The sequence below is a fragment of the Theropithecus gelada genome, chromosome 12 (assembly GCF_003255815.1).
Source record: "Theropithecus gelada isolate Dixy chromosome 12, Tgel_1.0, whole genome shotgun sequence".
NCBI classification, from domain to species: domain Eukaryota; kingdom Metazoa; phylum Chordata; class Mammalia; order Primates; family Cercopithecidae; genus Theropithecus; species Theropithecus gelada.
Genome location: NC_037680.1, coordinates 106,994,706 through 107,022,378, shown reverse-complemented (window position 1 = coordinate 107,022,378; position 27,673 = coordinate 106,994,706). Strand labels below are relative to the sequence as shown.

The 27,673-nt window shown below is 37.7% G+C and overlaps 1 protein-coding gene across 1 annotated transcript in view; it reads right to left on the bottom strand.

The window, feature by feature from the left end:
• SP140L (SP140 nuclear body protein like) overlaps positions 1–22,096 on the bottom strand; it is a 63,347-nt gene extending 41,251 nt beyond the window's left edge. The window contains exons 1-2 of the mRNA XM_025404056.1: positions 21,974–22,096; positions 20,500–20,574 (exon numbers count right to left, since the gene is read on the bottom strand). Of these exons, the coding sequence (XP_025259841.1) occupies positions 20,500–20,574; positions 21,974–22,005 (107 nt within the window). The 5' untranslated portion in view covers positions 22,006–22,096. The remainder of the gene's footprint in view (positions 1–20,499; positions 20,575–21,973) is intronic.
• Positions 22,097–27,673: the final 5,577 nt, after the last annotated feature.

The window sequence follows — 27,673 nt, the reverse complement described above, 5'->3', positions numbered from 1 at the left end:
GGGGGAAATTCCAAATAGTAACTATTTGAATTAAAGCTTCAAATTATATCAACAAACTTAAAATGTTGAACAGGGTTGGTGAAGAAAAACTGAGTTAAGGAATTTGTTTCAAGGATGACAACAATATGGTGGAAAAATATGGTTTCAGATTCAACTGTAACAATTACAGAAATACAGATTAAACAATGAACTTGAAAAGTTGAAGGTAACTACTGACTGAGTGAAATCAGATCTTATAAGACCTATGAAACTCTGAAAATAAAAATAAAGAGCAAACCTAGTTTGCATTTTTAGAGAGATAAAACAAGAAAAACAATGACTTATAAAAGGTAAAACAGAAGAAAGGTTGAAAAATTATAACACTGAATATACCTGAAGAAATGATACTGAAAGGCAATATTAATGATATTGGAAGCATCATCAGTATTGATGATATTGATACTGATTGGACTCAAAGATAGAATCCAACTAAAGATGCAGTGACACAAAATATGCTGAAATCAAAAATAGGCAATTTATGGTATGCAACTTCAAATAAAACAAAAAGCAGAACAGTTCCCATTAATGTCAATTCAAAATTCAAGAAACAAATAATGGGACAAATGCTTTATGGGCATTGCAAAACAATTCACCCCTAAGTTTTTACTCTTTCCATATACCAAAATGGACAAAATATACAGGTTCTAGATAAGTTAATAAGAATGAGTTATTATTTAATCTTGTAACTTAAAAACAGAGAACACATCATCAATATTTAGCATAATCTTGGCCACAAAAGAAGTCTCAATAAGTTACAATCAATAGAATTGAAACATATTGCATAAGGAAAATAAATTTCTTAAGATTTTAGAAAGCAAAACAAAACACACTGTGTTGGGTTAAAGATGAAATAAAACTTGTAGTTACAGGCTATTTAGAAACAGAAAGAAAGAGAAAGGTAATGACAATGAGACTGAATAAGAGAAAAAACACTTCAACATTCGAAAATCTCTCTGTAATTTTACATCAGTAAATAAAAGGAGAAGTATTTGAATATATTCACAAATGATTTTAAAAGGGAATTTGGTAAGTCCTAACAGCTATTTTTAAAAATAAAAACTGTATATGAAATAAAAACTAACATAACATGAACTCTCTAAAATCAGCAAATGTTATGGTAAACATGAATGGTGAAGTCATTTAAATAGAAAACCATATAGGAATGTCTACTATTACCACCATTATACATATATACACACATATATATATGTGTGTGTGTATGTGTGTATACAAATATATATATACACACATACACATATGCATATTTTGGAAGCTTTAGTTAATACGATAGGCTATGAAAATAAAACAATTAGTATAAATACTAAAATAGGGTACAGTATTATATGTTCTATAATTATATACATAGAAAAACTAGACAGAGACCTAATAAAATTCATGAGAAGTAGAAAATTAATTTGTCAAATGATATGGTTTGACCCTGTGTCCCTACCCAAATCTCATGGCAAATTGTAATCCCTACGTGTTGGAAAGGGACCTGGTGGGAGGTGATTGAATCATGCAGGTGGATTTCCCCCATACTGTTCTCATGAATGTGAGTGAGTTCTCACGAGATCTGATTATTTAAAAGTGTGGCACTTCCTTCCTTGCTCTCTCTCATTCCCTCTCTCTTGCTTTGACTTGTGAAGAGGTGACTGCTTCCCTTCACCCTCTACCATAATTGTAAGTTTCCTGAGACCTCCTAGTCATGATTTCTGTTAAGGTTGTGGAACTGTGAGTCAATTAAACCTCTTTTCTTTTTAAATTACCCAGTCTCATGTAGTTTTTTACAGCAGTATGAGAACGAACTAATACACCAACGAGTATGAATAAAAAATAGATATATAAAACTTACTAGTTCTTATTTGGAACAACATAAGTTAAAAAAATACTCAGACTCAATAGCAAATACACATATATATATTTATAAACATCTTAAAAGTATAGGAACTATAAAAATTTTATGGAAGAAAATTAAATAAGATCTAAATAAATGGAGATATATAAAATGCTCCCAATTAGAAAAAAAGTAATAATTTTAAAGCATCAATTTTTCTGAAATTATTATGTAAGTATGGTGTATTTGCAACCAGAAACCCCATTAAAACTGAATAAAGTCCAGGTGTGGTGGCTAATGCCTGTAGTCCCAGCACTCTGGGAGGCTGGCGTGGGCAGATCCCTTGAGATCAGGAGTTCAAGACAAGCCTGGGTAACGTCAAAATGCTGTCTCTACAAAAAATACAAAAATTAGCTGGATGTGGTGATGTGCACCTGTAGATTTAGCTACTTGAGTGACTGAGGCAGGAGGATCACTTCAGCTGGTGAGGTTGGGGTTACAGTGAGCCAAGGTCACACTGCTGCACTCTGGGCTGGGTGACAGTGAGACTCCGTCTCGAAAAAAAAAAGAAAAAAAAACCTGGATAAAATAATCTAAATATTGAAATGACAGAATGTCTGAGTCAATAAAGAACACTTTGAGACAAGAATAGTTAAAGGAAGATTTCTCTTAATAGATTTAAACGTTCTTAAAAAGCAATACAGATATAAAAGACAGTATAGAAAAACATTTTCAATATGTATGACAAAGGGTTAATATATCTGCCATTAATAGGCAAAGACTAAAGTCTACTAATAAAAAATAACAACCTCTCCAAAATGGACCTGAACAGGCAGCTTAAAGAAAAGAAAATTAAAATGTCCAATACACATATGAATACGTTCAAACTAAAACATCAATGAGAAACCATTTCTCACTCATTAGATTGGCAAACACAATTTCATTAGTGACACTATGCCATGTGGGAGAAGATTCAGAGAAACAGGCACTCATGACTGATGTGAGCATGAATTACTACAGCCTTTTCAGAAAAGATTCGGCAACATCCACTAAATTTTAAAATATACTACAGACTGACCCAGCAAATCCAATTTTGGAATCTATCCCATATAAATAAAAAGATCAACATGCATCCTATAGAAACAAGAACTGCAGAACTTTCAATGCTCCCCATTTCTTCAAGAGTGAAACCCAGATCCTTACACTGTTCAAAGGGTCTGTAATGATCCAACCTTCTCTCCTCTCCCCTTGATCACTTCCATCTGGTCACACTCACCTCTTTGTTGTTTCTTGACTAACCAGACATACTGTAGCCTTAGGGAATTGATATTGGCTGTTTCTTCTGCCTAGCATAGATACATATATCTATGCCGTGAACTAATTTCCTTGTCTCTTTTTGATCCTTGATTCACTGTCACCTTCTCAATGAGACTTGCTTTGACCAACCTATCAAAAATCACAACCACAATACCCCAGCCTGCCCCCATACTCCCAATCCCCTCATCTGCCTCTATTTCTTTTTCCCATGCTCTTATCACTCCCTAACATATTAAATAAATTACACATTTGTTTGTTTATTGTTTATCATCTTCTTCATTGCCTCTCTTCTCCCAAAAATACGTATGCCATAAGGGCAGTGGTGTCTATTTTGTCCATTAATTTTTCTTGAGTACCTGATATATTCAAGGTGTTTAATAAATATTTGTTGACTACATGCTCATAAATACAAAAGTATTTATTGAAGCATTGTTTTTAGTAGTAAAACAACAAGAACTACTACTCAACAATAACACATATCTCTAAACCTGAAAATAACCTAATTGTCCATTTGGCTGAATGGTTGAGTGCATTATCATAAATGTACACTGTTGAAATATTACATAGCTATTTAATTGTAGCAATTTAGGTTGAAGGTAATGGTTTTGTTGTTCAATGAAAACATCATGTTCAGATTAATATATTATGATCCCATTTTTATATAAATTAAACAAAAAGTCTCTCATTTGTATGTAAAATTCAGAATAAATGTTAGGGAAGGCATGGAACCACTACGCCCCAGGTGTTAACACTGGCTTAGTGGACAGTTTCAGGTTCTAACCAGGTCCCTTCAGATCTTTCTTTTTACCATTTTTTTTGGTTAACATCAGAGAAAAGAGAAATAATAAATAAATAGAATAAGACTTCAGAGTACGTCTATTTATTTTATTTTATGTTTGAGATGGAGTTTCTCTCTGTCCCCCAGGCTGGAGTGCAGTGGCTTGATCTCAGCTCAACCTCTGCCCACGGGTTCAAGCAATTCTCCTGCCTCAGCCTTCCTAATAGCTGGAATTACAGGCGTGTGCTACCACTCCTGGCTAATTTTTGTACTTTTAGTAGAGATGGGGTTTTGCCATGTTGGCCAGGCTGATCTCAAACTCCTGACCTCGAGTGATCTGCCCACCTCGGCCTCCCAAAATGCTGGGTTTACAGACATGAGCCACCCTGCCCAGCCTAGAGTAAGTATATTTAACACCCCCAAAACTTATTCAGTGATATTGTTTCTATAAAACAACCAACTAGTAAACTTAGAAATGTCAAAAATTGAGCTCTCAAATTCAAAATTAATGGTAGGCAAAATAATAAAACATGTGGGAATGAACTGAACAAACAGAATGCAAGACTTGTATGCTGAAAATGACAAAACATTACTAGACAAATGAACAATCTAAATAAATAGAGATACCCATGTTCATGGATTGGAAGACTCAATATATTTAACCTGGCAATTCTCTCCAAATTGACCTATAAACTCAATGTGATTCCTATCAAAATCCCAAACGGCTTTTTTGAAGAAATTGAGAAGCTAATTCTAAAATTTATATGGAATTGCAAGAACCCAGAATAGCCAAAACAATCTCTGAAAAGAAGAAAAAAGTTGGAAGATTTATACTTTCTTATTTCAACACTTATTATAAAGCTACCCGTATCAAGACAGTTATTGCACTGGCAATAAAGATATATAAAGATCAACGAAACAGAGTTGAGAATGCAGAAATAAATCCTTGTGGTTTCGGCAATTGATTTTCAACAAAAGTGCCAAGGCAATTAAATGAGGAAAAGATAGTCTTTTCAACAAATACTACATGTACAAAAATACAAATGTAGACCCTTACCTCACATCATATACATGAATCAACTCAAAATGGATCATGGATCTAAATGTAAGAGCAGGACTGGCTTCATGAGCATGCATCCTGTGCAGTCACAAACAACTCTGTGCTTAGTTTAGCGTTCTGCTTTCACTGTTCTGAAATCCTTAATAATTTGTGAACAAGGATCCCCCCATTTTTATTTTTCACTGGGTTCCCCAAATTATGTAGTAATCTTCTAAAAGAGCAAAAACGGTAAGACTTTTGTAAGAAAATAAAGGCAAAAATCTTTGTGACTTTTGGTTAAATGAAGAGTTAGCTACAACATCAAAAGCATGATCCTTAAAAGAATAAATTGATAAGCTGAAATTTAACAAAACTGAAATATTTTGTGCTTCAAGTATACTATTAAGAAAAAGAAAAGAATTGCCACAGTCTGGGAGAAAATATTAGCCAATTGTATTTTCAGTAAACTACTTATATTCAAATATGTAAAGAATTCTGACAACTCAGCAAGAAGATCACCCAATTTAAAAATGAGCAAATGATTTGAATAGATATTTCTCCAAAAGACACATGGAAGATAATAAAGACAAGAAGAGATGCTCAGTATCATTAGTCATTAGAGAAAAGCAAATTCAAACCACAACAAAATACTAGTATGCATTCATTGGAATGGCTATAAACACATACAATAATGAGTTTTAGCAGAGATGTGGAAAAACTGGAACCCTTACATATTGCTATAAAATGGCCTTTTGGAAACAGTGTAAGATAGATTTTGTGAAAGTTAACTATAACGTTACTGTTACTATAATGTTACTATATTTGCATTCAAGTCATTGTGTGGATATATGTTTTCATTTCTAGGCAGATGTTTAGCAGTTAAATTATTGAATCTTATAGTTTCACTTTGACTGTGTTGCTCCTCCCCAAGGCTGGCAAAGCGCCACATCAAGAGGGTTTTCCTGAGCTCAAAGTTTCTCCAGTGGAGGACATCCTGCTTCTGTAGCATTCTGTGCTACATCTTAGGAGGCCCACTTCTGTCTTGTCTCATGAGAAACAAAGGGGAAATCACTGTGGCTAGACCACCTGTGTTTGACTAGAAATGAAGAAGTGAGGGCAGGGCTCACAATGGCCAGTGCGTGGATCACCATGCTGGTAACTGTGTTCCTGCCATATGCACCCTAGCAGAGAGCTCAGCTAGCAGCTCTGCCCAACTGCAGAGGCAAGCTGGTGACCTTATTTGGCCAGGGAGCATAGTCAGCAATTCTAACTGGCTTGGGTGCCTAGTCAGCAATCCAGGCCAGCTACAGGGTTTAGCTTTCTGTCTTGTTGGACCAGGGAACCCCCAAAGAGATTCTGCCCAGCCTCAAAGCCTAACATATGTCCTTGACCAGGCAGGTAATCAAGCCAGCCACTCTGCCTAACTACAGAGTATGGCCTCTAGCCTCGCTAACCACGAAGCCCAAATAGTAACCCTGCCCAGCCTCAATGGCCAGCGAATGACCTGCATGGACAGTAAACCAAGCCAAGGACACCTCCCAACTGAGGGGCACAGCATTGTGGCTCCAGCCAAACAGAAATCCCAGCCTATGGTCTGCAGCCATTTCCGGGCAGGGAGTATAGCCAGTCACCCTGTCCAATTGTAGAGCATATCCTATGGCCCCACTTAATCACACAGCTCAGCCGGTGATGCTGCCAAACTATGGGGTGCAGCCTGCAGCTCTGCCTAACCAGGAATTCCAAAGAATGATCCCATCTGACAGAAGAGCCCAGCTTGCAGCAAGCACCTAATTGTGGGGCATAGCCTGTGGCCCCACCAAACCCAGGCACCTGATAACAACACTGATTGACATTGAAGCACAACCAGTGGTTCTGCTCTGGAGGAGAACTCAGACAGTGACTCAACCCAACTGCAAAACACAGCCTGCAACCCTGTCTAATCACAGAGCCTAGCCTGTGGTCCCATTGAACAGTAGCTTGAGGCCTTGTTCAATCTCAGAGGCCAGCCAGTAGCCCTGCCCAACAAAAGAGTCTAACCGAAACACTCAACAAACCATACAGGCCAGCCAGCGTCCCCAGCAAACACCAGAGAACAGGCAATAATCCTGCGCAACTAGAGATCCCAAAAGCAAACTGTGCCTATTCATGGATGCTACCAGCTGACCTGTCCAGAACTCCAGGGTATACTGACTATTAAAGGACTTTCCATGCCAAAGCAAACCTATAAAGGCTGGAAGAGGTTAGTGCTTCCTCAAATGTACAGACACTAATGTGAGGATACAAGGATAATAAGAAATCAGCCAAAATAAAACCCCTAAAAGAAATTAATAAGCTGTAATAACTGACTCTAAAGAAATGAAGGTCTATGAGCTAACTGACATTCAGAGTAATCCTCTTTAAAAAGTTCAATGAACTACAAGAAAACACAGATGGACAACTCAACAAAATCAGAAAACATATATAAACAAAATATAATGCCAATAAAAAATAGGAACCATTAACAAAAAAAAACACAGAAATCCTAGATCTGAAAAATACAATGACTGAACTGAACAATCTAACAGAAAATTCCAACAGCTTACTTAAGCAGAAGAAAGAATCAGTGAACTGAAAGAGAGTTCATTTGAAATTATCTACTTAGAGGAGCAAAAAGAACAAAGAATGAAAATGAGTGAAAAAAGCCTATTGCATTTATGGGACACCATCAAGTGAAACAACATACAAACTATGGAAATTACAGAAGAAGAGAGAGAGAAAAATGAGCAGAAAGTCAATTTCATGAAGTAATGACTAAAAACTTCCCAAATTTGAGGAGAGAAATAGACATTTAGGTTCATGAGGTCTAAAGTTCCCCAAACAGGTTTAACAATACAATTCTACACCAATAAGTATTATAATTAAATTATCAAAAGACAAAGAGATAATTTTGAAAGCAAGGAAAGCATAACTTATCACATAAAATGGAGCCCTCATAAGACTAACAGTAAATTTTTCAGTGGAAACCTCCTCTTCTCAGCCCAGGAGGGATTAGGGTGACACATTCAAAATATTGAAAGAAAAAAAACCTGCCAACCTAGAGTGTTATACTTGGTAAATCTGTCTATCTTAAATGAAGATGTGATAAAGGTTTTTCCAAAAAAACAAAAGTTGAAGGAGTTCATCATCAGTAGACTTGTCTTATAAGAAATGCTAAAGTGAGTTCTAGTTCTTCAAGCTGCAATGAGATGATATTAGTTAACAACATAACAATATATAAATGTAAAAAACTCACCAGTAAAGGTAAATATTTAGTTAAAATCAGAAATCTCTTATATTGTAATGATTGTGCATAAATCACTTTCAATTCTAGCTTAAAAATTAAAAATCAAACATATTTAAATAAATATAACTGTAGTAATTTGGTTTTAGATACCCAATATAAAATATATGTAAATTGTAACATTAATCAATTAAAATGTGAAGGAGGAGAGAAACAAAAGTGTAGCGTTTTATATGTGGTTAAAGTTGTTAGCTTGAAATCAGATGATATAGCTATAAGATATTTTATGTAAGCTTCATAGTAACCACAAAGGAGAAACCTGCAGTAAAGAAATAAAATTAAGAGAAAGGAGTCAAAGCATATCACTTTAAAATTCATCAAATCACAAAGGAGTGCCACAAGGAAAAAAGAAAGGAAAAAAAAAAAAAAGAACTACAAAACAGCCAGAACACAAATAACAAAACAGCAATAGTAAGTTCTTACCTATCAATAAATGGATTAAATTCTTCAATCAAAAGAAATAGAGTGCCTGAATGGATTATGAAAATCCCACAAAATCCAACAATTTGCTGCATGTAAGAGATTCACTGTAGATTTAAGAACACATGTAGGCTGAAGGTGAAGGTATGGAAAAGATATTCAATGCAAAAAGTGACCAAAAGAAAGCAGTGATAACTATCTTTATGTTAGGCAAAATACACATTAAGTAAAAAGTGGCCACATAAGACAAAGAAGGTCAATATATAAGGATAAAGGGGCCCATTCATTAAGAGGATATAACATTTATAAATATTTTGACATATAGCATTGGAACACCTAAATAGCTAAAGCAAATACTAACCAATCTGAAAAGAGAAAGAAACAGCAATACAATAATAGTAAAGAACTTTAATACTTCACCCTTAACAATGACAGATCAATCAGACAGAAAATCATAGGGATTTTGATCTCAAACCAGACTTTAGATCAAGTGGACCTAAAAGATATATACAGAACATTTCATTGAAAAGCAGCAGAATACGCATTCTACTCAAGTGTACATATGTTAGGCCACAAAAGAAGTCTTAACAAATTCAAGAAGACTAAAATCATATCAAGTGTCTTTTCTTACAGCAATGGTATGTCTTTTCTTACAACATTACATAATGGTAAAGGGTGCAATTCAACAAGAAGAGCTAACTATCTGAAATATACATGCACCCAATACAGGAGCACCCAGATTCATAAAGCAAGTTCTTAGAAACCTACAAAGAGACTTAGACTCTGACACCGTAATAGTGGGAGACTTCAACACCCCACTGACAGTATTAGACACATCACTGAGTCATAAAATAAACAAAGATATTTAGGGCCTGATTCAGCTCTGGATCAAGTAGACCTGATAGATACCTACAGAACTCTCCACTCAAAAACAACAGAATACACATTCTTCCTATCACCACACAGCAGTGAAAAGATGATCACATAATCAGAAGTAAAACCTACCAAGTCTGAATCATGAAAAAACAGATAATCTGAAGAGATCAATAATAAGTAAACTGATTGAATAAGTAGGAAAAAAACCTTTCCACTAAAGAAAAACCCAGGACCAGATGGCTATGCTGGTGAACTCTACCAAACATTTAAGAATAAATTAATACAAATTCTTCCAAAACAAATGAAGAGCAGGGAACACTTCCAAACTCATTTTGTGAGCATTGCCTTGATACCTAAGATTAGGGCACTATAAGAAAAGAAATTTACAGGCCAATATCTCTAATATACATAGAAACAAAAATTCTCAACAAAATACAACCAAACCAAACCAAATTTAACAATGCACTAAAATGATCACTCACTATGATCAAGTGGGATTTATTCCTGAGATGCAAGGATAATGCAACATGTAAATCAATAAATGTGATATTCAACATTAACAGAATGCAGGAAGAAAATTATATGAACATTTTAATAAATACAGAAAAAGCATTTGAAAACTTCAGCATCATTTCATGATAAAGAAAACTTTGACAAATTGGTTATAAATGATATATACCTCAACACAATAAAGGCCATGTATGACAAGCCCATGGTTAATATCACAGTCAATAATAAAAAGCTGAAAGCTTTTTTTCTAAGATGAAGAACAAGACAGCAATGACCACTCTTGCCATTTCTATTCAACACAGTACTGAAAGTCCTAGGCAGATTAATTGGGCAAGAAAAAGAATTTAAAGGTATCCACATCAGAAAGGAAGAAGTAAAATTGTCTCTGTTTTCAGATGACATGATCTTATACATAGAAACTTTATAAGACTCTATTAGTCTTAGATTTAGATTATGGAGGCTAGGCATGGTGACTTACGCCTGTAATCCCAGCACTTTGGGAGGCCAAGACTGGCGGATCACTTGAGGTCAGGAGTTCGAGACCAGGTTGGCTAACATGGTGAAACCCTGTCTCTATTAAAAATACAAAAATTAGCTGGGTGTAGTGGCCCGTGCCTGTAATCCCAGCTACTCAGGAGGCTGAGGCAGGAGAATCACTTGAATCCAGGAGGTGGAGGTTGCAGTGAGCCAAGATCACACCACTGCACTCCAGCCTGAGCCACAGAGCGAGACTCTAAAAATTTTATATATATAAATATATATATTACATATATATTATATATATTATGAAATCTAAAAAGGTTGAATCATAGAAACAGACAGTCAAATGGCAATTGCCATGGGCTGGGAAGAATGGGGAAATACTGGTCAAAGGGCACAAAATTTCTGTTATAAAATTTCTTGGTATTTTAATGTGTAGTATAGGGACCATAGTTAACAATAATGTAATATACAATTGAAATTTGCTAAGAGAGTAGATCTTAAACATTATCACACACACAATCGTAACTCTGTGAGATGAATATTTTAACTAACTTGATTGTGGTAATTATTTCACAATATAAACATATATGAAATCATCATGTTGTACACCTTAAATTTATACAATTTGTCAACTATAACTCAGTATCACTGAACAAAAGAAAAGAAAAATGTAATCACAACTAAATATTTTCACTTTAGGTAATTTTTTCATTCAATCAATTTATATCATGTTCTGTGTTCCTAAAGTATTGATTATATTTACACATTTAGATGATTTCTGCAGGGTGACAAATGTGTTCTTAAGCTTCAGTTACGATTTTAACTGAAATACGTACATTCTCCACACCCCCATAAATAAATAAGTAAACAGTCTTACATGCATTTTTTTAAAAAGCTTGTCAGTGTAGAGAGTGAATATTTAACACTTTTACCTAGATATATTTTCACCAAAATCTAGCACATCAAGGACCAAAATAACAAATCATAAAGATTTTAGAAAGTAAAAGCAGCTTAACCACAAAGGAATGAAAACCTGATTAAAGTTGGAATTTTCATAAAGGTCGCTGAATGCAAGAATACAATGAAGAAAAATGGCCAAATTTTTAAATGAAAACTCATTTTGAACCTTCCCAAGTACTCACCCAAGTATGAAAGTGAAATAAAGATATTTTTAGACTACAAGGACTCAAAAAGTTTATGGATGGGATAGGACGAGGGAGGAGGGAAATAAAATCAAGTTACAGTTTTTAGTTTAGGAAAAGATACTAAGTGACTCCAGACATTCATAGAACAACAGTCTTTTAATTGTTCACTAAAAATTAACTTTTAACCAAAAAAAAGGATGTATTGGAGGAAAAAATATGGATCAAAGGAAAAGCAATCAATCCAAAGACAGGCAAGAAAGATGACAGAAAAAAATAGAAATTCTTATAAATATTCATTAAAAAATAAGATAGCAAGAATATATACAGAGTGATGATAAAAATAAATGCTAATAAAATAAAAATGATTCATAAAACATAGAGATACCTAAATTGAATGAACAGAATTCAGCTATATGAAAAATAAGAAAAATAAAACAACACATGAAAAATAAAACAACACATGAAAAATAAAACAACTCAATAAGATTAAAAATGAAGGAATTAGAAGACATATGATATGGTTTGGATCTGTGTCCTCACCCAAATCTCATGTTGCATTGTAATCTCAAATGTGGGAGTGAGGCCTGGTGGAGGTCATTGGATCATGGAGGTGTTTCTCATGAATGGTTTAGCACCATCCACTTGGTGCTGTTCTCCTGATACTGAGTGAGTTCTTGAAATTCTTGCTGCTTGTTTAAAAGAGTGTAGCACCCCCCATCTTGCTCTTGCTCCTGCCGTGTAAGACGTGTCTGCTCCCCCTTCATCTTCTGCCAGCCATGATTGTAAGATTCCCAAGGTTTCCCCAGAAGCCAAGCAGATGCCAGCATTATGCTTCCTGTACAGCCTGTGAAACCATGAGCCAATTAAACCTCTTTTCTTTATAAATTACCTAGTCTCAGGTGTTTCTGTAGAGCAGTGCAAGAACAGACTAATACAACATACCAGGCAAATGCAAAATAAAAGAGAGCTCTGTGGCAAAACTGACATCAGAAACAAATAGAATTTAGACTGAAAAGTAATACAAATGGCACAGAAGGTTATTTCATACTGATAAAAGGTATATTCTACCAGTCTATGTAGTAGAAGTCATGATCTGTAAGAAAATTGCTTTAAAATATTGAAAGGAAAGTCTGACAGTGATATAGGAAAACTGAAAAACTCCCAATTGTGGTAAAAAAATGTTAAGTCATCTCTGTTAGAAGTTGACAAGTCCAGTAAGCCAAAATTAAATCAAGTAAAAGATTTGAATAAAATAATGAGCATTCTGGGTTATTATAAAATAATCTTGACTGCATTATGCCCCTATTACCATAAAACTTCCATGGGGAAACCTCCCAATCCCATCATGCATCTGATGCCATGGCAATTCTGGATTAACCACATTTAGTAAAGAAAAAAGTGGTAATCCAATTCTGGGAACTGCCTGCCCATTTCCCAGAAAATCCCTCCCCTTATGATGGAATATTCCACACCTTCATTATGCTTATCTGTATAGTATGTGAGTCCTGGCAATGTTGGGTGCAGCTCATTCTTTTGAGCACACTCACAATCCTCTCTTGAGTATGCACTTACTTTCACTCTGTGATAAATCTTATGTAATTTCAGTTTGGTCTGGCCTTCAGATATTTTTCTGGGGTGAAGACAAGAACCTGTATCAGCCCACTGGTAACACCATTATTGATACCATCGTTTTGTAAGGAAGAAACAAGGCTTGCCCCACCTCCATATCTATGCAGTGGCAGAGCTGGACTTCACACCACCCCTCTCCAATCATTCTAGTGTCGATCGATCCTCCCCCCTCCTCTACTAACTCTCCCATATGGCATTAGTCACTACACTCTTAATCATTACATTATATTGCCTTTCAAATGTGGCAAAGCCTCAAAACTGACTATGCACTAGGCCACAAAAGAAACAACAGACTCTCACAAATGGAAATTCTAAAAAACACATTTTGTAACCACAATGTGATAGGATCAGAGTAAACAACCAAAGGACAGAGGACGACTTCCCCAACTCGCTCCATTGAGAAATTTTAAAAACTGCTTCCAAACACTTCTTAGGTTAACCAGGAAATCAAAATTGAAATAACAAATGGCTAAGAAATAAACTCCAATGAAAACATTATTCATTATAAAGGCCAAATGTTTCCAAAGTGGCACAGAGGTGAACATCCGTGGCCTAAAATGCATTTATTAGAAAATAAGAAACACTGACAAGTAAATTAAGTTTTAAAGCCAGGTATCAGAAACAGAACACAAGGTAATCCCCTCAACAAAGCTGAAGTAAAGAATTAGGAAAGAAAATATATAGAAAAATATAAAAATGTTAAGCAAGATTTAATTATACCTCAATCAAAAAATAAAAGTAATGGATCAATAAAATCAAAAAGTGGTTCATTGAAAAGACCAACAAAATGGAAAGACTGATCAAAAGAACAAAGGAAAAGACAATCATAAACAATGGTAGGAGTTTAATAAATGATATGTCTTCAGAGAAGGAAAGAATTAAAACTTTATAAAAGAAGTTCCAACACAACTTTCTACCAATGAATAAGAGAATCTAGGGAAAATGTTATGTTTTAGGACAATATAAATGATAAAAACTGCCTCAAAGGTCAGCATAAGAACTAAAAATAATAGAAGAAATGCATAATACGCTTACAGACCTACCCTAAACTACATTCCCCCCACACCTACACACAGACATCGGTTTCAAACCATTTAATGGACAATTTTTAGCAATCCTTCAAGGAACAGGTAATGTCTGTAGTAAACAAACTATTCACATATACATATAAATTTAATCACTCTCAATTATTTCATAAGGCTGTTATAGTTTCGATACCAACGTCAGACAAATATAAAATAAAAACTGCTGCTTAAAAACACATAAGGTAAAATCCCACAATAAAATATATGTAAATCCAACACAGGAATGGATGAAAAAATCATGTGACATGACCCCGTAGGTGTTATCTCAGGAATTCCAAGACAAATCACATTAGAGAATTGATCTATGTATTTCGTTAAGCCTGGTAGGTTGAACACACCTGCATTCATCTTTGTTCCCTGTGAAATCCCGTGAAACCACCTGTAATAGAGAGTTACAGACAGAAAAGCAACAAGAACCAGGGAACAGGGGAGGAAAAGGACATCAAATAAGAGATAACCAAACATTTCAGAAGATAGGTGCGTACATGGCAGCTAATTTCACAGAGTGAAAGAATAAATACCAGATTCCTTGCTGAGGAAATGCTGACAAGGAGTAAGCCCATGTATGCTTTTGAACTCTGGAAGTGGTTAGGAATTAGAGGCTGTTCCTTCAGAAGATAAATTGGGAGATGAAAATCAAAATGGGGCACAGTCAATGAGAGGCATTCCTTACACATAGCTTCTAATCAGATTTCTAGTGTCTCGTTCCAAAATGTGAATGGACACTTAATGGACACTTGATGAATTCTTTCAGGACAAGCAAATAATGGAGCAGGAGCAGGGGAAAGAAACTTGGAAGAAACAGATGCAATTCTAAAAATCATCATCCTCATTAGTAGAGAGAAAATATTGGATTTCTTGAAACAACAACAACAAGATGCTATAAATGAAAAACAACTTTTTAAAAGGGCTTTCGGAAATTAAAAATATGATGGCAGAAATTTTTAAATCACTAGTAGAAATGAAGGTCCTAAGAAAATGTCATAGAAGGTAGATTCAAAAGAAGAAGACATACAAGATTGTCAAGGAAAAAAAAACAAGAAGTCTCTAGAGGATCAACCTAGGAAACCTAATATCCAACGAACAGGAATTCCAAACCATAAAAGAGAGGCAGAAGGGAGAAAACAATTAAATAATATCACAAGCAAAATGATGAGAATTGAAATAAACTGTTCTCCATTTGAAAGGGCCCTGGAGAACTAAGCACAACAGCCACATCAAGGCAAACCATCATGAGAATTTAGAATCAAAGGATTAAAGAGAAGAGCCAGAAAGTTTCAGAGAGGCAAAACAGGTGACATAGAAAGACAGGATCAAGAATCAGAATGGGGGTCGGGCGCGGTGGCTCATGCCTGTAATCCCAGCACTTTGAGAGGGCGAGGAGGGTGGATCATGAGGTCAAGAGATCGAGACCTTCCTGGCAAACACGGTGAAACCCTGTCTCTACTAAAAATACAAAAAATTAGCCGGACGTGGTGGCAGGTGCCTACAGTCCCAGCTACTTGGGAGGCTGAGGCAGGAGAATCACTTGAACCTGGGAGGTGGAGGTTGCAGTGAGCTGAGATAGTGTCACTGCACTCCAGGCTGGCAACAGAGTGAGACTCCGTCAAAAAAAAAAAAAAAATCAGAATGGCATCTGACTTCTTATTAGCAATGCTGAAAACTGCAAGGCAGTTAACCAAATTAATTTCCAAACTATACCTTTAGACTTACCAAATTTTCATACAGTTGTGAGGTTTAAGAATACATTTTTTTTCCAGATATGAATGATCTTAAGATATATACCTTCTATGAACTCTTAGTCAGGAGGCTACTGGATAATGTGGTAAGCCAAAATGAGATAGTAAAGCAAGAAAGAAGATACATGTAATCCATAAAACAAGACCCAGCACAGGAGAGATGTCAAGCTTCAGAAGGTCAGTCTTGGAAGCTGAAACTAACCAGAGCTAATTGGATCAGGAGAATGGGTGGCTCCAGGAGGGCTCTCCCAAGAAAATAAAATGGAATTGATAAATTACACAATGTGCCTCACTGTCTTGAGAAGAATTTTAGAATTCTGCAGGGTGCCTGGGAAGAATTCATAAAGAAGGCACACAAAATCCAAGCAAATATGTAAGAGGGCAATAGTTATTTTGGGGAAAGATGTTGCACAGGAAAGGAAATGTGATCATAACATAGTGTATGACTTGGTTATGAACGTCATTTAAATAACTATCATAATGATAACACTGATTACTGATGAACCTCAAACTGTGATGTATTACGAGAATGGATGGGGAATGAAAAAGAGTGTCAGGGGAGAAGTCTTCATCTTATGCCTTATTATGTGAACAGGAGAATGAAAAAGAGTGTTAGGGGAGAAATTTTCATCTTCTGTCCTATTATGTGAACAGATTAATGACTGGAACTTGAAAAATTACAAAGAGCTGTATCCGCATGTCATTTCAAACTACAGAAATAAGTACAGAAGGAAGAGCTAAAAGGTTAAAGATAATCCATCTGGGAAACTGAACACAGACTAGGGAAGATGGCCAAAAGAGCTACTTCTGTTTTTTAAGGTCTTGTTGACTGTTTGATATTTTAATCTCTTTATGCATGCTTTACTTTGGAAAAATTATCAAAATTAATAGAAGTAAAATGATATGATTGCCTCAAAGATTCTTTGGCAAGCATTTTGATAAATATCCTATACATGGTCTTGATTAAAAAAAAATAACTTTAGTAAACCAGAGCAGATAATGTCCTTAACTTGATAAAAGGCATCTGTCAGAAAGTCTCAAGTTAAACATTGTAAGTGTTCCTCGAGCACTGGAACAAAACTAGAATGCTCATTTTTGTGTTACCATTCAGTATTAAACTGACAATCCTGCCTAATATACTAAGGAAAAAAGAAAGAAAAAAAAGTAAGATAAAGAAAAATATACAGGCATAAATTCTGAAAAAGAGCAGACAAAGCTGCTATTTTGAAGATGTGATTATTTCACCGGAAAATACAAGACAATAATAGGAGGGAGAAGACCACTTGGAAAGTCTGCTTGCACAAGGTCATCAAACTAAAACAAATAGATTTCCCCTGTGCCCGTAAGAAATAACCAGAAAATGTAAAAGGAAAACGAGTTCCTGATTACAAATACAATTTTAAAATGCCTAGCACTAAAGTGACCCAATAAGGACCCAAGTTCAAAAAATTATAAATAAGTGGAGAGATATACCGTGTTTCTAGCTAGGATCATTGGAAATTTTTAAAAATGTAAATTCTTGTTAAATTTATCTATTCATTTAGTGTCTCTCAGTTGGATCCCAGCAAGACAGGTTATAGAACACTACCTAGAAAATCATAGCAACTAAAACAGTTCAGTATTAAAACAAGAATAAAAAATATAACCATGGATTAGAACATGGGTCACCTATACAAATGTATACGTAAGAGAGAATTTAGTACCCTCGTTCCCTTTTATCCACAGGGGATGCTTCCAAGATCCCCAGTGGATGCCTGAAACTGCAGATAGTACCAAACTCTGTATATACTATGTTTTCCCCCATCTGTACATAAATGAGGCACAATAAGAGATTAAAAATAATATTTAATAATAAAGTAGAACTATAACAATATACTGTAATAAAATTTATGTAAATGTGGTCTCTTTCTCTCTCTCAAAATATTGTACTGTAGATATTAGCAACCTTAGCATGTGATTTTTTTTTCTTTCAGGAAATTTCACATTTTCACTTAAAGGAAGCACTTGACGGCTTCTCTTTGGCATATCTGAATTGCCAGCATCAGTCCTCATGTGCTTTGGGGCCATTATTGACTAAAATCAGAGTTCTCTGAACACAAGCACTGTGATACCATGACAGCCGATCCAATTACCAGGATGGCTACTCAGTGATTCATGGACTGGTGGTGTCCACATTGTGGATTGTGGATACGCTAGATAAAGGGATAGTTTGCATCCTGGGCATGATGGAGAGGGACAGCATGAGATTTCATCGCACTACTCAGAACAGCAAGTAACTTAAAATTCATGAATTGTTTATTTCTGGATATTTCTGGAATTTTCCATTTAATGTTTTTGGACCATGGTCGACTATGACTAACTGAAATCTCAGAAAGTGCAACCGTGCATAAAGGAGGACTACTATAGTTAATAATGGCATAAAGATATCAAATATCTAGCAGAAGTACAAAACCTTCAAAGAGAAAACATATATTTTAATAGAAAATATTTCTAAATTAATCTTATACTTGAGCCATATTCATGAGAACAGAAGCCATAATATTGTAAATATGTCGGCTCTCTTCGAACTGATCTATAGAGTCAGTGCAATTCCACACAAAATGCCAAGATTTTGACAGGCTAATTTGGGAACCCAAAGTTTAAGACTTTTGGAGGAAGAGGAAGAGATTTTGCCCTGTCAGATGTCAAGAGTTCCTGGGAAGCCTCCATCGCTATGGCAGTGTGGTTGGTACTGGCATAAGGAGAGGCTCTCACAGGCCAGGGGCAGAGAAAAGAGAACACAGAAACACACCCTGCCTCTATGGCCACTTGGTTCACAGTAAGTGGGGAAAAGGATAATATAATTAATGGTGTCATCAGAAAAATTGATAAGAATAAAAACAGAGTCTTCAAACTGCAGCTCAGACAAAAACAATTTGGTCTCAGACAAAATAGGAACCCTGGAAAAAAAAAAAGTGACTCTCCCAGATTATGACTGAGCAAATGGAATATTTAGGGTGAGCTGCTCTGGTCAAGCCTGCCCAGAGGTGCTGTAAAGCCACAGCAGGCACATGGAACACAAGATCAGATAGAATCAGTCTGGAAGAATATCTCAAAGATGCTAATAAGAATATCCCAAAGTTCTTAACAGTGCACAAAAACCTAAATAAAGCAAAACCATGAAGATTGAATGAGAAATTAACAAAATGTGGAATACAGGGGAGATTGCAGAGCTATAGAAACAAATTAAGATCCCTCCTCATAAATAAACACAATCAATTTTTTTAAGTTGGAAATTACAAGAAACAAGAAATCTACTAAAATATAGATGTATTAGTCCTTTTTCACACTGCTCTAAAGGAATACCACAGACTGGGTAATTTATAAAGGAAAGAGGTTTAATTGGCACACAGTTCCACATGACTGGGGAGGCCTCAGGAAACTCAAAATCATGGTGGAAGGTGAAGGAGAAGCAAGTATCTTCTTCACAAGCCGGCAAGAGAGAGAGAGCACAGGGGAAACTATCATTTACAAAACCATCAGATCTTGTAGAATTCACTCACTGTCATGAGAACAGCATGGGAGAAACTGCCCCCATGATCCAATCACCTCCCACCAGGTCCCTCTCTCAACACCTGGAATTTACAATTCTGATTACAATTCAAGATGAGATTTTGGTGGGGACACAGAGCCAAACCATATCACTAGATAATTGTCATGGAGGAAAAGTTTGAGACAACTATTATGAACTCAAAGTAAAAAACTGAAAAGATGAAAGCACCAGGGGGAATATAAAAGCTGTGAAGACTGAAGTTGCCCCAATGTAAGAATAATTTTGCCTAAAAATTGAAAAAGAAAATGTCAGAGATTTTAGAGAAGGAACTTTTCCTGAAACAAAGGCAGAATCGAATCTGCCACCTTAATACAAGAAAGACTTTAAAAACTGACATGGCTCACAGAGTGCCTCAGCAACTCTCCGCATCACTATATATACTGAGGGTGCATCTGTCTCATAAAATCTACGTCATAAGATGTTTATACATGAAATTTTAAGCTGTTAATAAGATAAAAGTCACCATATACAAATGTAAGGGAGAAGAAAAGTATATTTATACTTTGCAGAATATTTAGTGAACTCTCCCATATCATGAAAAAAAGACAAACACCTCAACTGAATCACACCGGCAAAAAATAAACAAAAAAATGATAGAAGAGGAAATTTAATTGGTCAAGAAACATGAAAAACTGTTCAGCTTTCCACATTATCAGGAAAATACAAATTAAAACAAAATGCAATTCTTTATCACCTTTGCAAACTTTGGCTGTGTGCAGGAAGATAGTTCATCTCATTTTCTACTCGTGAAACACCTCCATTCAGCCTCCTAAAAAGACAATTTGGCAGGATCTATAAACAAGTAAACAACAGCACCCTTTGCTTCAACAATTCCACTTTTTAAGCTTTAGATGCAAGATAGATACTTGTATACGTGCAAAAAAAAAAAAAAAAGAAATATATAATCATTATTATAGCTTATTGACAAACGTGAACAATTTAAAACAATATAAATGCCCTTCAATTGGAGAATGGTTAAAAAATTATGCTACGTAAATTCTATGGAATAGTATGTGTAAAAAGAATGAGGTAGATCTACATGTATTAAGGTGAAAGATCTCTAAGATTTCCACCATTAAAATGAGTAAAAATGCAAAATGCAGAATAACATGTGCAATGTAATCCCATGTATTACAAAACAAGAACACAAATTATGTATTTACAAAAACATACTTCATACACATAAATGCATCGAAAAATATAAGAAAAGCTGTGCCCAAGACTCTTCACAGGACTGTGAAAGGAAGCTACAAGGTGAGGTGAGTGGTGAAGGAGATTTTTTCCTTTACATACTCCTCCACTGTTTGAAATTTTATGAGCAAGAATGTAATGTATTTCTTTTGCATTAAAAAATTTAAAAGATTAAAATCGCTTGAACCCAGGAGGCAGAGGTTGCAGTGAGCCAGGATTATGCCACTGCACTCCAGCCTGGCTGACAGAGTGAGACCCTGTCTAAAAAAAAAAAAAAAGATTAAGTAATGTTTTTTATGAACTCATTACTAGAGAAAAGATAGGATTTCCACGTCTTTTCTGGTCAGAGGCATCCCCCATCTTGGGACAGGAAGTTGAAGTAAAAATAAAAAATATTTAGTTTCTATCATCCTGGGCCTTTTTCTTCTTTTTCCTTCTTCGGATCCAGGTCAATTGTATCAGAACTCACAACCTGAGTCAGTCAAGGAAATAGCCCCAAAGCTGACTGAGGCCCCTTGCCAGGACAGGTGAAACCACAGTTTCCAGTGTTTAAAAGTAAGCCAGCTGTTTACCCTGGAGTGTCTATTTTCTAAACTACCTTCTTTGACATGACATATGTGAAGGCAGAGAAGGCAGAGGGATGTGAAAGTGTCCAGAGATCATGAGGAAATAATAACTCACAAATGACTGAAACGACTGTTCAGAATGTCCCAGCCAGTGGAGCAGTAGTTTCAAAACAAGAAAAGTCATCCGTGTTACGGCAAGCTGGACTCACGCAAACAGCTGTCCTGCTGCACTTGTAAAAATCTGATTTCCTCATTACGTTCTCTTTTATTTCATTATATTACACTACCTACCTATGTTCTTGCAAAGCAGGACTAAACTAAAGTGAAGCTTTAGACAGAAACTGAACTAAATGCATGAAAGCTCCAATACTGCCAGAGATAAAGGTTAAAGGAAGAGAGATAAAGACTCACCTGGTACTCAGGTCGCTGCCCCCACCTGCCATCTTCCCACCCTAGGCCCTGCCTGGGTCTCAGAGCCTGGCTTATGAGCTCCCCCGTCAGCCCAGCCTGCATGCAGTGTGGCTGCCCAGACCCAGAACAGGAAGTCGGCCGACAGACTGACTCACCCTCACAGGTTTCTGCCCAAATGGGGAAAAGAGAAGTGAAAGTATTTTTTTAATCTCCTGCTCGGCTACAGGCACTGTGTTTTCCCCCTTTTTTCACTCCAAGGGGTTCTCAGCTTTTCTGAAATGTGGCAGAGGGTTGGAGGAGAGGCCTGACAAGCAGCAAGACCTGCAGGACCAGGGAAGGAGGGCCCAGGGGACGAGCAGGGCCAGCTCCCGGAAGTCCACTTGTTTGTGCAATAGACAGCAAAAAAAAAAAAGTCCATGAACCAAAATTGTCCTTGGGAGTTCTGCCCTCTAAGAGGGGGCATAGTTTACATGGGAGCTGTGGGGAGACTCCATGTTTGCCCCTTCCCCTTGCTGAGATGGCTGGGGCCGTGGGGGTTGGAGGGTTGGAGGGTAAAGCCAGAAACTTTGAATCTTCTCTCAAGCCCATTGGAGAGCCTAAACTAGACTAAGGTAGGTCTCAACATTGGGACCCAGGGCTGGAGAGAACCAAAATGCTTGGCATTATAACCTGGGGAGAGTGTTCTTAGCCTTCCTGGAAATCAGCCAGAGGTAAGAGAGAACTGTCCACACCCCTGGGACCAGAGGCTGGAGCCAGCATGATAAGAAAGGCAAACATTTTAGGTGCAAGGGTTTAAGGAATCTTGACTATGGGGACACCTTGGAACAGCCAGGGCTGAAGAGGCATCTGAACTTCGGAGAATTCACTGGAATCTTGAGAGGACAAAAGCTTCTCGCTGGAGGAGGATGGGGGTTGGAACCCAGATGATGTAGACATGGAAAGGCAGGGTGGCTCCTGCTGGGGGATCTACCTCTGCCCAGATTTTCCATTTAGATTCTGATGCCAGTGGGATTGTTGGAGGTGGAAATGTAATTACTGCTGTTGGAAGGGAGTGAATCCTTGGAAAATGGGCTTATGGGAAGAGGTACCCTGATAGGGGAGGAAGAGGCTATGGGTGAAAGATTGTAGGGAGTCAGAAAGACAAGGTTAGCATTGGATAACACAGGAAATCCCTCTAACGACCTTCTGAAGGTGAGGACCATTCATGAGAAACCCCGAGGAAGCCCTCAGTCCTTGTGCAGCATCAGGAGGAAACAGACTGGCCCAGGGCCACCCCTGAGTCCACATCATCACGCAGAGTCCTTCAGTTTGATCCCCTGTTGTATCCACAGCTGGACATGCGCAGATCCCTGTCCCCTGGTAACTGACGGGCACCACAGGCTCCTGGTGGCCCATGGACGCCACCTCACGCCTCCTTCCGAAGGCCACCCAGCCAGCAAGGCCTGCCACAGACACACCGTGAGCACGCACAGCGAGCAAGGGGCCAGTGACCGCAATGAACACAGTCATCTTCCTGTGTTCCCATCCATGCGGCCACCCCGTGCTCCTCCAGGCTCTGCCCCTGCTGGGCCAGCGTCCCCTCTCCCAGCCTTGTATAGTGCTGCAGCCTCTTTAGGGCTGGGTGGAAACAGAAACTGAAAATCCTCCTCTTACCGGGATTCTAGCTCACCAAACACTTCAAAATGTGTGGTAGAAGCACCATAGTTGCTTCTAAATAAAGTTGAACTCATGTAAGGACTAGATTCTAAGATCATTTTGCCATTTGGCAGCTCATGAGCCCCAACAGGGCACCGCCCACCCTCTGTTCACCCTGCCAGGGGTGGGGAACTCTGCCCTTCACTCCTCCTGATCCCTGTCCTCTTCCCTGTGAGCTTCATTCCATCTAGACTCCCAAGGTAGTCCTGCCTTCTGTACTTCCCCCTGCACCCTGAGGCCCTACAGGTGTGGTCCTTGCAGGGCACACGGATGTGACTCGATTCTAAGCAGTTGAAAGCATTCAAAAATAGTGGGCAAACGGCAAAAGCAGGTGGCATGGAGTGAATTAGAAGACATGAGATTTCATGCAATGTGTTTCATACAGACAAGTGTGGCAATGTCCCCCACCCCAAAATCCAGTCTCCCTGAATGAGGGGAGGGAGCTTCATCTTCCTCTACCCCCAAGGTGTAAGAGTTAAAGAAAGGGGAAAGAAACATGAAAAGTGGCTCAACAGTTAAAGACAGGTTTATTTTGGAGAATAAACCTGAGAAGGGATTCTGGATGATTTCAGTCAGGAGCACTTTCTTTTACAGACTGAGGGTATTTAAGAGTTTAGGAAGGAGAGAGCTTATGGCAGCCTTGGAATATTTCTGTGTGAGGGAAGGTTTATTGTGGGGTTGGAATGTCTCTGGTCAGAGGGGAGGTTGTCTCAGGGTTGGCATGTTTTTGGCTGGAGGGGGGTGGTTTATCTTAGGGCTGAAATGTTTCTGGTTATACTGACATTAGCCTTTAGGCTGATGTTTTTGGGCTGGATTTAGGCGATTTTTTAATTCAGGGGAACTTAAAATGGTGGTGTTTGTCCAAAATGGCGATGCTCCTGCTCTGTCAATTCAGTCCCTGTAATTATAAAAGGATGAGGGGTCGCCTGTTTTTTTTTTCTGGCTACTTCCTGCTGGGGAGCATGGTGTGGAGGGTTCTTTGGTCATGGATTTACTGTAGGAGTAATGCCATTCGTGGATGTTTTTGGGTAATTGTCTGTGAGGTGGCCATGATCCTGTCAGTTAAAAATTTTTGAAAAAGGTGAATTAAGCAGGTTAAGAACGTTAATTCTAGGCATATTATTAAGAGAGGGCCCAGGAATGAGATGACCCATGTTATGATTTTGTTCCTAAACCAAGAATCTATTTGATTGTTTTAATGTTCCCTTAGCTTTTTAGCTCTTTCTTTAAGATTTTCAGCAGCATCTTTTACTAGGCCCTATTGGTTGAGATAGAAGCAACATTTCTTACCCAATGAGAGGCAGAGGCCCTCTTTTTTAGCTACTATAAGATTTAATCTGCTTCTATTTTGGAGGACTACTCCAGCCAAGGAGTCTAGTTGGTCTTAGACTTTTATAAGGCTTTGGGCTATATTTTTAATAAACTCTGTAGTTCTATTCAGAGATTTGAAGTATGTTAAGGAGGTGGCTAATCTGCCTGTTTGCAGTTCAAGCCCAGAGGTTATACTTAAGGCAGCCATTAAAGGAATGACTTGTATGGCCCTCTTTTTTTTTTTTTTTTTTTAAATATATTGGACAGATGGAATGGGTAAAGATTGATTAGGAGGAACTAGTCCAGTGGAGGGAAAAAGATAAACTAGGGTGTAGATTCCAGTCCAGTTGGTGGGGAGACAAAGATATGTGTTGGTGCCACACAAAAAGAATAAACCTTTGTTGTAAATACAGGTGGAGATATGGAAAGAAAATAAGTGAATTAAAGATGGGGTGTTTTGTTGTTGTTGTTGTTGTTGTTGTTGTTGTTTTTTCCTGTGGCTCATTACTCCAGGTAGACAAGGAGGAGGCTAGGGAGACACCCACTATAATAGAGATATAGGAAGAGTTATTTTTTACACATTTAATGCAATCGGATGTTGCACCATTGATATTGAGCCATGGGAAAAGGTGGGCACTAGGAGCAGCACAAGTTAGGCTAGAGACATTGGCTGAGGGAGAGGCTATAAAAGGAGCCGGTTGCAGAAATGCTCCGTTTGATTCAGGTGATACTTGGAAATTAACCTGGTTAGTTTGATGGTCAGGGGGGTATTTAACAATGATAGTGCGGTAGCATTGGTTAGATGTCAAGGATCCTACAGGGAAATTTCCCTTAGAGGCTAAAAAGCAAAGTGAGGCTTGTTGTAGAAGTGGGGGTGTATTTAGTTATGGGCCTTTTAATGGGAGGGCCTTGGGACTTGAGGCATTGTGAGGAGTTGTAGGAGGTTTGAAATAATTTGTTGGCCTGATTGGCCCTGGAAGTGAGATAGTCACTAACCGGGGTGTCAGCTTTTTTTAAAAAGGAAGCTCCTTTTTGGAGTTTATAAATTGCAGTTATGTTTCCCGTTAAAAGGTCATGAAGGGGTGTAGGAAGGGCTGTGTAAGCTGAGGAAGACAGTGACAAGCACATCAGCATTCTGGAGCAAAGGAGGGGTTAGCTTGAAGCAAAAGGGATTGTGTAGGGTTTAGAGAGCATTTGTGTTTGAGAGCAGTGAGGAGTGGTTGTATTGGTAAGGTTCATGTGATTAGGGAATTTATACTGGAAGAAACAAGCAAAAAGAGAAAAAAAGTTATTTGGGTAGGAGTAAAGTCCTGGAAAGGTCATTGAAACCACAGGTCTCAGAGAACAGTAAGGAGCTGGTCAGGATGTATAATGGGAGCTTCATAAGGATACCACTGAAGGTCTATAACAAGGTTGTTCAGGAAGCAATGAAAATTTGGGAGAGAAAGAGACATAAGTGGCTTATGTGGATTTTTCCTCCTTTTCCTCTGGGACTTGGGTGAGGCGAAGGGAAGTGGATCCTGTGAAAATACAAGAGAAGGCTGAAGGGGTTTTAGATGTGGTTGTTTGGGTATGTGGCGAAGGGAAGTCTGTTTTCTTGAGAAAAGTATGATGAAACCAGTTAGGGAGTCCCTGGAGTTTTGCTGCTGTGGGTGTGGTAAGGATGATCTGGTAAAGTCCCTTCCATTTAGGTGTAAGAGGGGAATTGGGGGTAGGATTGGGATTTTTTACCATAACCCAGTCTCCTGGCTGTAAGAAGGGATTAGAGGAGTTGGTGATGGGTTGTGGCAGGTATTGTCAGCATATGCCTAAATGAAATGGCAGATGGTATGTAAAAGAGGGGGAACAAGAGGGGTTGGTGGAGGTGGAGCTTGACCCTGAGGTGGAGCAGAAGGGGTAAGTGGTCTCCCATACATGAGTTTAAAGGGGCTGAGCATAAAGGTTTAAATGAGAGTGCTCAAATTTTTAGGAGGGCTAAAGGCAAAAGTGTAATCCAGTCTTTATGTGTTTGGAGTGAGTACCTGGTGAGCGTGTTTTTCAAAATGCCATTCATTTTTTCAACCTTTCCTGAAGATTGAGGTCAACAGGGATGTTAGCTTTCATGTAATTTGTAGGGCTTGTGCAAGCGTTTGAGTAATTTGAGAAATGAATTTAGAACCATTATTAGATTGAAAAGAAAGAAGCACCTTGAACCTGGGGATGATTTCTGTTATTTTATTTGGAGGTGATAGTAAAAGTTCGTTTGTTGGTTGTGGGAAAAGCCTTGACCCATCCTGAAAAGGTATTAACCAGAACTAAAAGAAATTGAACTTTTTTTTTACTTGGTGCATATGGGTAAAATTAATTTGCCATTCCTGTTCTAGAAAGTGTTCCCTGGCTTGATGGGTTGGGAAAGAAGGCGGTCTAGTGTTGGAGTTGGGTGAAGCTTTTTGGCAAATAGAGCATTGATGGGAAATGGCTTATAACTCTTCCTTTATATCTGGGATGAGGTGTGTATGGGAACTTAAGAAATGTTATAGAGGGGAGTGGCTAGTGTGGAAGAGGTTGTGAATGTCCCGTAGATGAGTTGTTCTTTCAGAGTCAGGCAGGACTAATTTGTTTTGTATGAACTAGTATAAGGGTTTGAATTGTTCCCCTGCCGTGATTAGTTGTTGTGTTTGGTATTCTGGATAAAAGGAGGGAATATGTTGTATG